Below are 14,677 nucleotides of genomic sequence, written 5' to 3'. Positions count from 1 at the left end.
GCTACAACGGATCGTTCAGCCACGTCTCGATCCCTGAGTCAACAGATGGGGACGTTTGCAAGACAACAACCATCTGCACGAACAGTTCGATGACGTTTGCAGCAGCATGGACTATCAGCTCGGAGACCATGGCTGCGGTTACCCTTCACGCTGCATCACACACAGGAGCGCCTGCGATGTTGTACTCAACGACGTACCTGGGTGCACGAATGGCAAAACATCATTTTTTCGGATGAATCCAGGTTCTCTTTACAGCATCATGATGGTCGCATCCGTGTTTCGCGACATCGCGGTGAACGCACGTTGAAAACGTGTATTCGTTATCGCCATACTGGCGTATCACCCAGCGTGATGGTATGGGGTGCCATCGGTTACACGTCTCGGTCACGTCTTGTTCGCATTGACGGCACTTTGAACAGTGGACGTTACATTTCAGATGTGTTACGACTCGTGGCTCTACCCTTCATGCGATCCCTGCGAAACCCTACATTTCAGCAGGATAATGCACGACCGCATGATGCAGGTCCTTTCTGGATACAGAAAATGTTCGACTGCTACCCTGGCAGCACATTCTCCAGATCGCTCAACAATTGGAAACGTCTGGTGAATGGTGGCCGAGCAACTGGCTCGTCGCAATACGCCAGTCACTACTCTTGATGAACTGTGGTATCGTGTTGAAGCTGCACGGGCAGCTGTACCTGTACACGCCATCCAAGCTCTGTTCGACCCAATGCCGAGGCGTATCAAGGCCGTTATTACGGCCAGAGGTGGTTGTTCTGGGTACTTATTTCTCAGGATCTATACACCCAAATTGCGTGAAAATGTAATCACTTGTCAGATCTAGTATAATATATTTGTCCGATGAATACCCGTTTATCATTTGCATTTCTTCTTGGTGTAGCAATTTTAATGGCCAGTAGTGTATTTCTGGGCAGTTCCCGCAGTGTTGTGGGTGGAGCTGGGGTTCGGCCTGCAGCTATGACCGGCGGCTTGTGCTGTGTGTTGCAGTACGAGCTGGTGCTGGCGGCGGTGTCTGCGGAGGGCCGCGTGGTGGGGCAGGCGACGCTGCTGGTGCGGGTGCGCGACGCCAACGATCTGGCGCCAGCGTTCGAGCAGCCCGTGTACCGCGCCACCGTCCAGGAGGAGGACTCCACCCACCTGCCGCGCAGGATTCTCACGGTCTGTACACCGGCCTGCCACTCCTCGGCCAACTTACCTCGCGTCCTGAACTTACTGTAAGGGTCAATCAAACGAAAACCGAACACCCTCAACAGCCTGACCACGGAATGGTTCCACTGAAAAGTAATCACAAAACGCTTTACGGTTTCAGTCGGACGAGAAAGTCAAGAATGGGTGCGGTTGTGGATACGTTAGCGGCAGACCGCGTTCTACGTAACAGGAACTGATTGTCTCGTCTCCCAATAGAATAAATGTCTTAACAAACCTGCTGATTACTTTTGGATGGATCTATTCCATGGTCCGGTTCTGAAGAGTGTTCGTTTTTCGTTTCACTGCCCCTAATAGTTCGGAACAGGTACAAGGCTCTGGAACATTATAGTGCGTGTCACGTTCGAAGAAAGCCCATTTCTGAAGTGCCTGAGAATACAAGGGTGAAGCAACGTGTTGCAACTCCTCTGCAAGAAAGGCGGTAGACGGAAGGCCACCACTTATAGCGGAGGTGGTCTGCCGTCACACTGTTTGAATACGCACGCCTATACCAGTTTCCATGGCGCTTCAGTGTATATTGTTGTTGGTTGAAGGCCTGCAACGATCCCAATTTTTCTCTAGGTAAATCTATACTCTGTTTATACTGTATAAATTTCTCAACCCGATAATATCTGTATTTTAAGTTCCAGAATCTTTTAAACTGAACCGAGGGTGGATAGTGGCCTCTGAAATGTCTCTTCCTAATTTCTATCCTTATTTAATTACAATATCATAGTGAAATACTGTACATTTTCATTATTACTTATATCAAACGAAGGGCTTATTTCAATAGTGGTACAAGTCCATTACCTCCACTTTTCTGTCTATAATGCTTCTGAAATTAATGGTCCAAACAAACAGAAAGAAAGGTTCATCTCTAGCAAGAAGCCATATGCTTGAATATTTCTAGTATCTCAACTGTAGATTTTTCAGCGCTCATTTAACTTTAGGACTCTGTATCTCAGAATGAATAAAAATGGACTTTTACCACTTTTGAAATAAGCCCTTCAAATGCAGTGCTGTGATTTTACCTTTGTATCTTATATGCCAAGGTAAGTTAATTTAACTCGTTTTTTAGTTTTTAGCATCAATATCGGTTTTTACTTAATAATTCAAAAAGTAAAGGACATAGTTTCATGTGATCTGCCATTAGTTTTTGTCGAAAACTGAATGTAATTCCAAAGGTAAAACTGTCTCACATTTACATTATGTGCTTTTAACATTCCGTATGAATGAGAATAAATTCAAAAGATAAAAGATATATCTTAATGAAAACCTCCACAGAATCTTTTTGTAACCAACTGAACGTAGTTTCAAAAGTAGAACTTTCGAAGTTTATTATTACGTACTATTAAAATTTCGTAAAGACTGGCTTTCTCTAGAAACTGATTATTGGACCATGCTGAGACTCGAGACCTTTGATATTGGCTTAGTTTTACTTAATCTGGCCAAGTTTTGTAACAACATTTAAACATTTAATTTTACGAGGCTTATTCGGAAAGTAAGGAATGATCAGTCGCGAAATGGAAGCCACAGTGAAAATCCTATGAAGTTCCGCACAAGTGTGTTGGGCAGTGTCTCTAGTATGCCCGTCTATCGCGTTACTTCGTTCTTTTTCGGTCTGAACACACAGGGAGCACATACAGATACCCAGAACAACAGTGTCTCTCGCCAAGCACGAGGGCCTGGTGAGCCAACATGACGTAACTGGCGTCCGTTTTCTTCTTCAAGACAATTCTCAGCCGCATTCTGCAGTGCCAATGAAGATGCTCCTGCCTCGTTTTCAAACGGAAATGTTTGACTACCCGCAATACAGCCCGTAATTGTCTGTCTCTGAGTTTCATCTCTGCTCACATGAACCGCTGGCTATGAAGACAACATTTTGGCACAGACAACGAACTCTAGGCCAGCGTAGAGGATTGACGGAAAGCACTGGCGGCTGCCTTGTATAACGAGGGTATTGGAAAGTTGGTACAATGCTACGACAAACGTCTAAGCCGGATCGGCGACCATGGATATAAGTAGCTGCAAATTGTACGTAACTGTTGCAAATAAAACAGTTTTGATATTCACTGTGGTTTCCATTTTGTGACCTATCGTTCCTTACTTTCCGAATAACCCTCGTACATAAGGTAATGATCATCCTCACATTGCTGTTTGGAAGCGAAACCTGGACAGGTACTAAAAAGCAAGAAAATAGAAGCCAAACAGCGGAAATGAAAATTCTAGAATCAGTTAAGGGCAGTACAAGTTTAGGTAGACTAAGAAACTAAGACAGAAGAGTATAGCTTGGGATATATGCTATAAATGACAAAATCAAGTCAATCGACAAAGCTGGCTATAGTGTCCACAAACAAGGCTAGATTCAAGATTACCAAAACAAGACTTAAATTTTTAAATCTTTAGGTACACGATCCGTAGGAAGACAAGAAAAAGCTGGACAGTTAGAAGACGAAACCGGCCTATGGCCTAGACTATGAATTAAGAAGAAGAGAGAATTTTTCATAAGATTACTGCGGAATCTCTGTGTTCGCTATATTCGTGGCAAGCGATAGAAGTTCCCATCTTGATCTTGGTCGAAAGCTGGAGAAAAATAATTCACGTTCCACTAGACATATCTGTAAGTGCTTACTTCCTCGCAAGTGGATCTATATTTCGGCATCCACATGCTGATGGGAAAATAGTGGGGAAAGGCAAGATATTGTTAATTGTATTCCTACACGTAAATAAAGCACATGATAGTGTTGCAAGGGAGAAGATCTGGGAGTCCCTAACGGAAAGGAACGTACCTGAAGGACTGGTAAGGAAAATCCAGATTCTGTACAAGGGCTGTACTAGTTGTGTACAAGTTGGAGAGGGACGATCTTCATGGTTTCGGTCCAGAAGTGGAGTCCAACAGTGTAGTGCGCTGTTCTTCTTACCGTTCACTGTTGTTATGGATGATATACTAAGGACCACCAAGAAAAGTTTCGGTGCGTTTAAAGCAGTTGCCTTTTCTCATGATGTCATTATCTGGAGTGAAACAGAAGAGGAAGTTCGGAGCAGATTCAACGTGTGGAAATCCCAGTTCCAGGAGTACAACATCCACACCAGCAATAACAAGAAAATGGCGATAGCAATCACCAGTGATGGGCATCCCTCAAGTGTAAACTTAGGAGACAAATAGCTAGAGTGTGTGGGCGGTTTTCTGCACCTCAGAAGTATAATATCCAGGGACAATTTGATTACGCAGGAAAATACCAACAGAGAGCAAAAGCGTTCTGAAATATTCCACAAACTAAGAACCCTTTTATGGGATGACATGACTCCAGAAAGAGCAAAATCAGTGTTGTGCAACAGCTACTTCATACCAGTATCAAAGCATTTATGTTCACAGTCGAGGCTCCAGGTTACAGAAATGAATTTCCTTAGATCCACTGTCCAGAAGACCAAGATGGATAATTTAAGATATGAGGTGAGGAGGAGAAAGAAGGAATCAACCCTTTTAGACCGAATGAGCACATGCAGACTATAATGATACGGGCATGTAATGAAGTTGGGGCCTACAAGAATAGGCCGAATAAATTTTGAAACAGTGGTGGAAGGAAAACGTCCTGCAGGAAGACACAGTATTCATTGGATGGAAATGTTCAAGGACGACCTTGTTGCCAAAGGAAGAAAGATACATGATGTTCTCTGTGTGGGGATCTACTGATAAAAGTAATTACAGGTAAATATTGGATAAGTTTGTTTTGATACCGAGTACTGTTAGAATTGTCCGCCCTCGGTAGCTGAGTGATGCCGGCACGGTAGCTCAGCGTGTTCGGTCAGAGGGTTTAGCTACTCTCTGTAACAAAAAAAACTGAGTAACGGGATCAACGAACAACCCGAAAGAGTGTCATCGGACGTCCGCCACGAACAAATTCAACGAGCAAAGTAGAACAAAATGAGATCCAAAAAAAAGTGGTCATCGCGACAGACTGTCAATCCTAAGGGCCCGGGTTCGATTTCCGGCTGGGTCGGAGATTTTCTCCGCTCAGGGACTGGGTGTTGTGCTGTCCTAATCATCATCATTTCATCCCCATCGACGCGTAATTCGCCGAAGTGGCGTCGAAACGAAAGACTTGCACCAGGCGAGCGGTCTACCCGAAGGGAGGTCCTCGTCACACGACATTATTATACTTTTAGAATCGAGTCATTCTTTCGACACTTATTCTGTATCTAATGGACTTCAAGTATTTTACAATATCCAAAATTGTACTAATGATTAATTGTTTGTCAATGGAATTCTGTATCATCACACCAGTCTGTCCAATTATCAAACAATGAAAGAACATTTTATTGAGAGAGCTGACGAGAACATATTCTTTAATTGAATTGCATGGCCGTGTAGTCATTGCTACTCTATTTGGATCCAGGGCTTAAAACATGTATTTTCAAGATCCAGCAGCACACGGGCCATCCATACAACAAATCGAAATTACGATTTCTGAGCAACAAAGTAGCCCAAGTGAACTGGAGGAAGATGCTGCTTCGTCTACTGTAACAAGGGAATACGGCATTTGGTAACATCGTTGGCAGCTGGTGCGCGGCCACAAAAACAAAAACGAGAGACACAGAAGTGACTAAGTATCTCTTAATTTGTCAAACCCTTTAATATCCCTGAAAATAATCTGAAGCGGGAAATGGGTAGTTTTTGCAACTTTCAAGTCCGTCGCGTGGTGACCCGTCTTTTATTGCCGCACTCACACGCTAAATTCAGGATGTATGCTCAAGCGACGGTAATTGATCAAACACCTGATTACATAATAATATTCTTCATTTGTGTGGACAAATTTATTGACAACAATTGGTACATTAAAAAACATGCAGAGGTACTGTCTGAAATGTCCACATGCCGTGGTCGTGTGACTGTAGAAACAGCCCGACCACTAATCCCAGACGGCGCACATTCCTAAGTGATCGAGCGTATAGTATGGTCTCGCGACTGCACAGAGACAAAGGGCGTATGTCCGGCCGAATGGGCAAATTACCACTCGTCTCGCAGGGCGCCGTTTAATTTGCGGGCACGATGGGGTGGAGTGAACGATCGGCACCTACGCAAATTTGCAAACATGTCGGTAGGGAGTGCGCATTACATTCGACTCAGTGGACCGCTGCTGACGCAATCTGCGATCGACCTAAACGTCTCCAACCCACAGAGGCTAGGTCGCACTCACTTTCGTTTTTGTTTCTACCGTCCCGTGGGCACTGCACCGTTGCCAAAGATTGGCCCAATGGTAAAATCTGCGCTAACAGGCCAATACTGGCGCGCCACCGTCCATGTGATTCTGTGGTACTGCTACTACACAGATGCACCCTGGAGCTGCGAGAAGTGAAAGCGATTTACATACAGCCAGTATATGTTTCGGCCTCATGCACTTTGTGCTAAGGCCAGTGCGAGCGTGATAGTGGTGGGCCGGTCACAGTGATTGGGTGGCGGTGCATGACGTCATGCGCAGCTGTTCGTGGCGATGTGCGGTTGAAAATGTTGAATGCAGAAATGTCGCCTCAGAGGACACTGGCACGTGATCAAAATCTGGTTAAACACGAAAAAAGACACGAAATGTTCACCCAGTTCACTGAGTTCTTGACACACCTGACACAGAAACACAAATTGGCACTCGATGTTGCCTTGATGCATGGGGCAGAGAGAGTAGACTCGTGCAAACGTGGTGTCATCAGGACTCAAACATGGGTCCTGGAACTGGGATGGACAAGCCCAGCAGTGTGTGAGGCTGTGCAGACCTCGATGGGATTGTGACTCGGAGACCAGCGTGTGAGTCAACCCAGGCTCAAGACCTGACATGCTGGAGGCACAGAGACGCAACAGCAAGTCCAGAAGCTGCGACAGAAAAACAGCTCGTGAAATGGGAGGCAATATCTGGAGCTCGACTGGAAATGATATCGCAGCTAGTGTTGTGGCCCATTGGAGACAGTGCTTCAATGGCATGCAGCAGGTAGGGTGCATGCTGGCTGTGGCATACAAAGTGATGTTATTATGATGCAGCACAGACATTTGAAACGGATGCAGCAGCCGACTCACATGACATAGTCTGTTGGCTGCTATAGTCACGGTGGCCAATGCACATGGGTGCAGGGTGGTCCAGGCAGCTGCCTAGGCATGGTGGGCAGGCTGAGGCACATGTGGCTGTGTGGTGACAGCTGGCGGCGTCTGCACGCTACTGGCGGCTATGGGGACAGACTCTGCCTGACCGAATGCATGGGGAATGTCATCCATTGACAGGTCCTCCACTTTAGACAGCTTGCCATTACATCTGATACGTAGAGTTGTAACCTCCCCCCTCACTTATCGACCTTAATGACAGTGAAAAATGAAACCGCGTGTACCTAATGGGAGTTTTGGAAAAGCAATCGTCACCGAAGTTAACATGTCGGTAAAGAGGGAGGAAAGGGTTACATCTAAATGAAAGGAAATGTGCTAATGAAACTGGTGGAAATTAATTTTGAAAAGGGGTAAAGTTAATAAAGAAAGTAAATGTGCGGCCGTTACGTTAACAATTAACTAGCGGTAATTAGATATTTGAGATTTGGGGGAAATCACGGTCGCCAGCCCTAAGGACAATTACTATAGTAACTGAAAAAGAAAGGTTATTACACATATAATTAACACTAGAAGCGTGGCAACTGAAGGTTGACATGTGTAGTGTGAAAACTGAAAGTTTGTCAGAAGTAATAAATTTCGCTACACTCTGACTTAATTTAGCAAAAGAATTAATAAAACCGGAAAATCGAAAGTTAATTTAGTGACTGAAGTTAATAGTGAGCTTTCTTTCTGAAGCACATCGAAATTCAGTAACATACAGTTAGTCTTGGACTACCTCAACAATCATTTCAAAAACTACTTGAATCTACGCAATTTAGAAAGAAGAGATTTAACTTTGAACGTGAATTAAATGATTCTGAACAATTAACAATAGTAAAATTTAGTACGTACCAAGCTGAGCTGCAGTCACAGGTAAGCTAAAATACGGTAACAAAGCTCGCACTCTTAATTCGTGCTTGTGTAATCTGAATATTGTAGCCAGCTATTAATGCCATAATTGAACTTTGCAATTAAAGCAGTGAAAACGAGTTAGCTATATTACTTTAATGCTGGCGTTTGAATTTTAACGACACTCGGGTTCATTTCGGAAAAGGAAGGGACTCTGCTTGGTAATGCAATTGGGACAATGAGCAACAAAAGTTCATGCTAAGTTGCTGTAATTATAGTGACGAAAATGGTACAGTTTGAAAAGCTGAGGTCTGCCGTACAGTTCTGAAACTTTACGTGCTTTTAGTCTTCCTTGTTGGTTGATTGAAGGTTTGAAGCCGTCGATCGAGGAGGTGGCGACAGTCACTCATTGTCGGCCGTCGCTGTTGCAGAAGCTGGATGTTGGAGCGCCTTCTTCTCGACACGGTCACCAGGCGAAACGGGCTCTTGATGTGCGCCAGCTAATGCTTCCCGTCCGCGACACAATTTCAGAAACTATCATCGCGAGTCGAGCGCAATTACATGCTGCCAAACCCCGAAAGCGCGGCAACTCGCGGGAGCGTCACACAACACCTGCTCCACTCGCTACTCCCGCCAGACCCTCCCTGTTCTGCCCGCGCTCCACGCGGCAGAGTTAACACTACCAAAGATCCTACACACTTTGATTCTTCACACGACCCATCGATGTAATCGTTCGATAGCAGTTTTCCCTAGGCAAGACCCAGCGTAAAAATACAAATAATATTTACGAAACAAACCAATTATACATCGACATGAGTGCATAAATATATATATACAAACAGTAAAACAATTACAATATATAAAGAGACAGAAATGTCATATCTTGAGGTAACAAAACAAGGAAAAAAATAATAATAGTACAATAGATGGAAATAGGAGGATATGCATTTCCGGCGTTACACGTGCCCCACATTGTCTGAGGATGTTCGTGTAACGTAAACAGACTCAGAAAATGTCCCAAAAAAGAAACAGCGGAAGTGCATATGCTCAAAACATCAACAAAATTTAGCATTCGTCTAATTAAGCATAAATCAATTTTTAGACCATAATAATTGAGTGGAGACACTCCTAATCTTATTCCACTCTGTCATCTTGCACAAAATAAAACAGGTTGACAACATATTAAAATTCATAGAAAACATAGAAAATGGTTTAGCTATTCTAAAATTGTCAAAATTCCCAACAGTATCAAGAAATGGAATACTATTTACAAAATTAATCAGAGTACATGGTCATAAAAACAGGTAGATCAAAATACGCAAATTAATAATTAATTACATAGAATACACATTTTTACATAACCCTTTCATAATTAATATTCTCGTCATGGGAGTCCATTAAACGCTAAACAAGAAAATAACACACATCAGATCGAAAAAAACATAAATATTGACAGTAGAATTCTTTCAGCTGTCCAGGAAGAAAAACAATTCCGCCTTCCGTACTCGCAAGTACAAAGAATGCCGACAGCGGCCCAAGAGCCAACAGCGGCACAAGAGCCGACAGCGGCTCGCCTCGCCAGTATTGTTGCGCCCGCGTGTGCGGCACGCTTGATCTCACTCGCCCTTGTGACGGCGTTTCCAGAACGTCCGTTTCACTGAATTCTTTAGGAAAAACTCACTCCCGAGTAATCTCAAGGAGTCCCTTAATACTATCACAGTGGATAACTCAACACTGTCCATCATCACACGCATGTACTAGCCTGAAACTTAAAACAGCGTCTAAGTACATCGGCAATGACTAGTAAATCACATATTTATGAAATCTTACAGCTATTTACAAAATCATATTTATATTCCTTAATCTACTGTGACTCAGCTGAAAACTTAAACTAGCAGCTTGGATTTTTCAGTTGATTAGATCATGATTAAACTGATTAAAATTAAATTGATTAATCAAAATTAATTACTTATTAATTACAACTTCTTTAATGACCTTGGTCAGTCAAAAGCATGGCAATCTAGCAAATCGATAAATCTTACACTCTATTTTACATACTGTATAAATTACCCATTGTGTGGTATTAATCGATCCTAGGTTGGTACAATTTCAAGTCTACAATATTCCGTAAGCATTTGTGTGAGGCATACCAATGACTTTATATGGTCCATTATAAACAAACTTAAATTTAGAGTTTTCATGGTCTATCTCGCTCGATTTCTCATGAGCTTTTACAAGTACTAAGTCTCCGATTGCAAACTTAGCAAAACGCGCTTTAGCGTCATGACGACGTATGCGAGCATCGGCTTTTAGCTTCATTACTTCTCGCAAACGATCTTTTTTCACACCAATACTAATGTTAATCCGTGGAGGGAATTTGATTATCTCTTCCAATTCACTTTCTACACTTTTGTCAATGCCGAAATTCCTCATGTTATGGTAGTTCAAACTCATTCCTACGTCAATGTCATCCGGCCAGTTAACAATGTGTATAGGCTGGTATTGCCTATGCACACCGTCTCCTGCCTCGTCAAAACCAACTACCATTGTTTTATCTAGTGACATACATGTCAAAGTTTTGCTTTCGCAGTTAATCACTGCACGGTACTTTAATAGCCAATCTAACCCGATAATTACTTCCGTAGTTAAGTCTGGCACGACGACAAACTCTTGTTCAAATCGTGCCCCACATATCTCGAAGTTGACAAAAATCTGTTTTGTGACCGGTTTACTGGCCTTCCCAGTAGCACCGATAATTTTCACTCCTGTTACTGGCATAACTACGATGCCAGGTCTGTCTTTCAGTAACTCAAATATTTTCCCAGATACAGCACTCAATTCTGCACCGGTGTCAATCAACACGTTTAGTTGTAGGTCGTGCATATTAACAGACACTACTATCTGTCTACACTTGTCCTCGACTGTTTCTTTATTTTCCCACAGTAAATCCTCGTCTATATTCAGGTCATTCCAGAAAAAACCATCCGGCTTTGATCCTAAATTCGGCTTATCTGGCGGCTTTTTCAGCCTCTGTTCACATACAGTTTTAATTTCAACACGTTTGTCCTGAGGCTTAGTCTCTAGCTTCGCCTCCAATACCGAAACCTTTTCCTGTAACTCGTCAACTAGTGAGTGTTGCTTTGCTATCAATTCACTAATTGTCACCTTCGTTGATTCCACTTTGGTCAGATTGATCTCATCTGCCAATCTACCTGGAGGAATGTGCCCAGTAGCATCTGAAATTACTTCCTCTGGATCTGCGCAACCCACACTGCTATCGTCTGACTGTATAATGTCAGCTCTAACCTCATACACGCTGTAATCTATGTGCTTTTCTACCAATCGTGTCCGGCTATCACTAAAATTTTCGTAATCTTTCTCCTTAATACTCTCGCAATGTTTAAACTGGAGGTTTGCGTCGGATGGGTCGGCTACTTCTACCACTATAACTTTCGGTAAAGTCTGCCGGTTAGGGCCAGAACTTTCCGTTACTACTTCAACATCTAACTCCTGCGGGACGAAACACGACGAATCTTGCTCGTGCTCCCCATTAACATCAACTATTTCTGGTAAAGTCTGCCGGTTAGGGCCAGAACTTTCCATCACTTCACAAATACTATCTTCCTGTGGGACGAGACGCGGCAAATCCTGCCCGCGCTCCCTATAAACACTCCTCCCGTACAGGCCCCTATAATCTCTTAGTTCGTCGTATAAGCGACCGAACTGCCTTAACCAGACCTCATCCCTCTCTGCATCCCCTCGCTCGATGACGGACGTTTTATCCGACATCTGATCTTCTCTCAACAATTGCGAATCATTCTTAAACTCAATCTCCAGTTCCGCTGTGGGTATTACAGCTGCCACTTTATAATCGATTTCCGGAACACTACTTAAATTGTTCTCACTGACAGTGAATGTATTTTCTGCTGCCATGTATACAGCTGATTTACTACTTGTGGGCGCACTCCTTTCTCCTAACACTGGCACACTCTCCCGCCGTTGATTATTCCATACGGAATTTTCATAACGACGACACCTGGGTTTTCTCCTGTTATTGGGCCGCCAAAATTTCTCCACGCCCGGTCGGCCCCTCACCGGCGCGGCTAATGGTTTCCCTGTCTCGTCCCAGCAGATACGCTCCCCGGATACTGCTGAGGCGGCTGATCACACCCTCTGGCGTTATTACTATTCTGCGCAGCCCGTATCACGCTAGTATGATACTGGTTTCCGTCATTCCGGTTATTATTTGCATTGTACCGATTGTTATTACGGTCCGAACCATTATTGTTATTGCTGCCATGGTTGCGGTATGCATTATTCCCATGGTTATCGTTGGTGTGGTTGCTGTGGTACCCGTTGTTGTTACCACGGGCTCTACCACTGTCGCGATTATTGCGCCAATTGTCCTCGTCCTCCACTCTTTCCAGGAAATCATTTTTTGTCCTGTAATTGCTTCCTACGTAGCGCTTTGTATCATCTGGAAGCTTTTTGTAGAGTTCCCAGACTATTTCGGATTCCGTGCGGCGATCACGCAAATATTCCAACTTGCGGATCCAGCCCTCACAAAACTCCTTCATCGAACCGCGCGAATTCGCATCGAAAGGCCTCGATACGACAAATTCGCGCCAGACACTTTGCTGTTTTTGCTCTGACCAGTATTCAGCCAGAAACAAATTTTTAAACTCGTCAAAAGTCAGGTTCGCAATGTTGAGGTTTAGGCCCCAACGCTTGGCATCACCAGCCAACACATCAATAACCGCATTAATTTTTCTCTCATTAGTCCATGATCTGGGTAAAACTCTTTCACAATTTTTAATGAAATCCGTCGGGTGTATACCGACTTTTTTCAAGGGGTCGAACCGCTCCTCTTTCGTCAACAACTCCGAACTATGTGCACAGATTGGCACATAGCTCTGTTTTTCGTCAAGTTTCCTTTCTAATTCCGACACCCTCGTAATCACTTGGCAAGTGGTTGTCGCAAGCGTTTCCACTTCCCTCTTTTTCTCTTCGCAGGTGTTAGCCTGCTTCGTCACTTTGGTATCTACTTCGGATACTAAAGCCTTTAAAGTTTCCACCTTCTGATGATCCTCTTTTCTCACTAATTGAATTTGTTCCGTCACCTTATTCTCGATGATCGGAGCAACTGCGTCTCCTACACTTTTCTCGATTCTGCTAATTTCGGAATCAAAACGAGTATTTATGCTCGCAATTTCCGCCTGAACGCCTATCATTTCCTGTTTAAGATTACCGATTTCGGTATTAATTACAACAATATCTTCTTTGATTTTATCAACTTTTGTATTAACAACTCCAACATTGTTGTTAACAACATTAATAGCTTTGTTCTGATTGTCTAGCTTTCGTTCAATTTTTTCAGACTGAGCTTCTTGCTTGACAGACAGAGCTATAATTTCTGCCGATTGACTCTTGATTTCATTAATCAAAACATTCAATAAATCAGTTAAATTCCCGGAGACTACCGGTTTTACTTCCGTAGCTGGTTCCTCTATACATGTTCCCCCGTATTCATCATCAAGGGGTACAGATTTTATTTTCGCTTCAGATTCCGAAACATTTTCTAAAGTTTGGAATTCCATTTCTGCTTTTTGTTGCGTTTCGGCGGTCGCGTCTTTCATGCTAGCCGCCTGCCCCTGAACAATGGGTACCGCGGTGCGCGTTTCCCACTGTTCGACCGATTGTTCCGTATCCAAGTCTACCAAATTTTGGTAATTGTTGCCTTCACTCATTTTAATAATTTTCAATATAAATGCAAAATCTCAACTATAATTAGGATTCCTCACACGAATATTCTCGCTGACGTATCGACCATTTCGTAACCAGTACTTTGTTACGAGATTTGCACAATGCAAAATTCGTGTCCAGAACAACCTCAAATTTGAAGATTGTCCTGTCACCAGGTCGCCACGTGTAACCTCCCCCCTCACTTATCGACCTTAATGACAGTGAAAAATGAAACCGCGTGTACCTAATGGGAGTTTTGGAAAAGCAATCGTCACCGAAGTTAACATGTCGGTAAAGAGGGAGGAAAGGGTTACATCTAAATGAAAGGAAATGTGCTAATGAAACTGGTGGAAATTAATTTTGAAAAGGGGTAAAGTTAATAAAGAAAGTAAATGTGCGGCCGTTACGTTAACAATTAACTAGCGGTAATTAGATATTTGAGATTTGGGGGAAATCACGGTCGCCAGCCCTAAGGACAATTACTATAGTAACTGAAAAAGAAAGGTTATTACACATATAATTAACACTAGAAGCGTGGCAACTGAAGGTTGACATGTGTAGTGTGAAAACTGAAAGTTTGTCAGAAGTAATAAATTTCGCTACACTCTGACTTAATTTAGCAAAAGAATTAATAAAACCGGAAAATCGAAAGTTAATTTAGTGACTGAAGTTAATAGTGAGCTTTCATTCTGAAGCACATCGAAATTCAGTAACATACAGTTAGTCTTGGACTACCTCAACAATCATTTCAAAAAC

At 43.2% G+C, this 14,677-nt stretch overlaps 1 protein-coding gene across 1 annotated transcript in view; it reads left to right on the top strand.

Moving 5' to 3' along the window:
• Window positions 1–14,677, top strand: part of LOC124620079 (neural-cadherin-like) — a 198,997-nt gene that overhangs the window by 47,715 nt on the left and 136,605 nt on the right. The window contains exon 3 of the mRNA XM_047146746.1: window positions 1,009–1,179. Within this exon, the coding sequence (XP_047002702.1) occupies window positions 1,009–1,179 (171 nt within the window). The remainder of the gene's footprint in view (window positions 1–1,008; window positions 1,180–14,677) is intronic.

Source organism: Schistocerca americana, chromosome 6, assembly GCF_021461395.2.
Source record: "Schistocerca americana isolate TAMUIC-IGC-003095 chromosome 6, iqSchAmer2.1, whole genome shotgun sequence".
In the NCBI taxonomy this organism is placed as follows: domain Eukaryota; kingdom Metazoa; phylum Arthropoda; class Insecta; order Orthoptera; family Acrididae; genus Schistocerca; species Schistocerca americana.
Note: the sequence above shows the minus strand (reverse complement) of the source record. Positions and strands in the feature narration are given on the sequence as shown.